The following is a 269-nucleotide window of genomic DNA, read 5'->3' on the forward strand; positions in this document are numbered from 1 at the left end:
CGCGGCCCGGAAGCGCTCGCGCGCGCGCCGGAAGCGCGTCTCCCGCGGCCCGGCCAAGATGGCGGCGGATGCTGCCCCCGAGCTCCTGTTCCTGGACACGTTCAAGCATCAGAGTGCGGAGGTAAAACGGAGCTCGGGTCCGCCGCTCCTCTCACCTCCCTTTCCCTCCTCTCCCTTCTCCTGGGCTGCTGCTGACGCCCCCTTGCTCGCGTCGGGGCCTTCCCCCGGGGCGCGGAATCCGCTCTGGGGCGGGGCCCGGTGGCGGTCGG

General features: G+C 73.2%; 1 protein-coding gene across 1 annotated transcript in view; it reads left to right on the forward strand.

Annotated features, from left to right (window-relative positions):
* Positions 1–15: 15 nt before the first annotated feature.
* The window catches only part of KIAA1429 (KIAA1429 ortholog), a 24,361-nt gene continuing 24,107 nt past the window's right edge, over positions 16–269 (forward strand). Inside the window, exon 1 of the mRNA XM_017730394.1 lies at positions 16–121. Within this exon, the coding sequence (XP_017585883.1) occupies positions 59–121 (63 nt within the window). The 5' untranslated portion in view covers positions 16–58. The remainder of the gene's footprint in view (positions 122–269) is intronic.

This window comes from Corvus brachyrhynchos, unplaced genomic scaffold (assembly GCF_000691975.1).
Source record: "Corvus brachyrhynchos isolate BGI_N302 unplaced genomic scaffold, ASM69197v1 scaffold302, whole genome shotgun sequence".
NCBI classification, from domain to species: Eukaryota; Metazoa; Chordata; class Aves; order Passeriformes; family Corvidae; genus Corvus; species Corvus brachyrhynchos.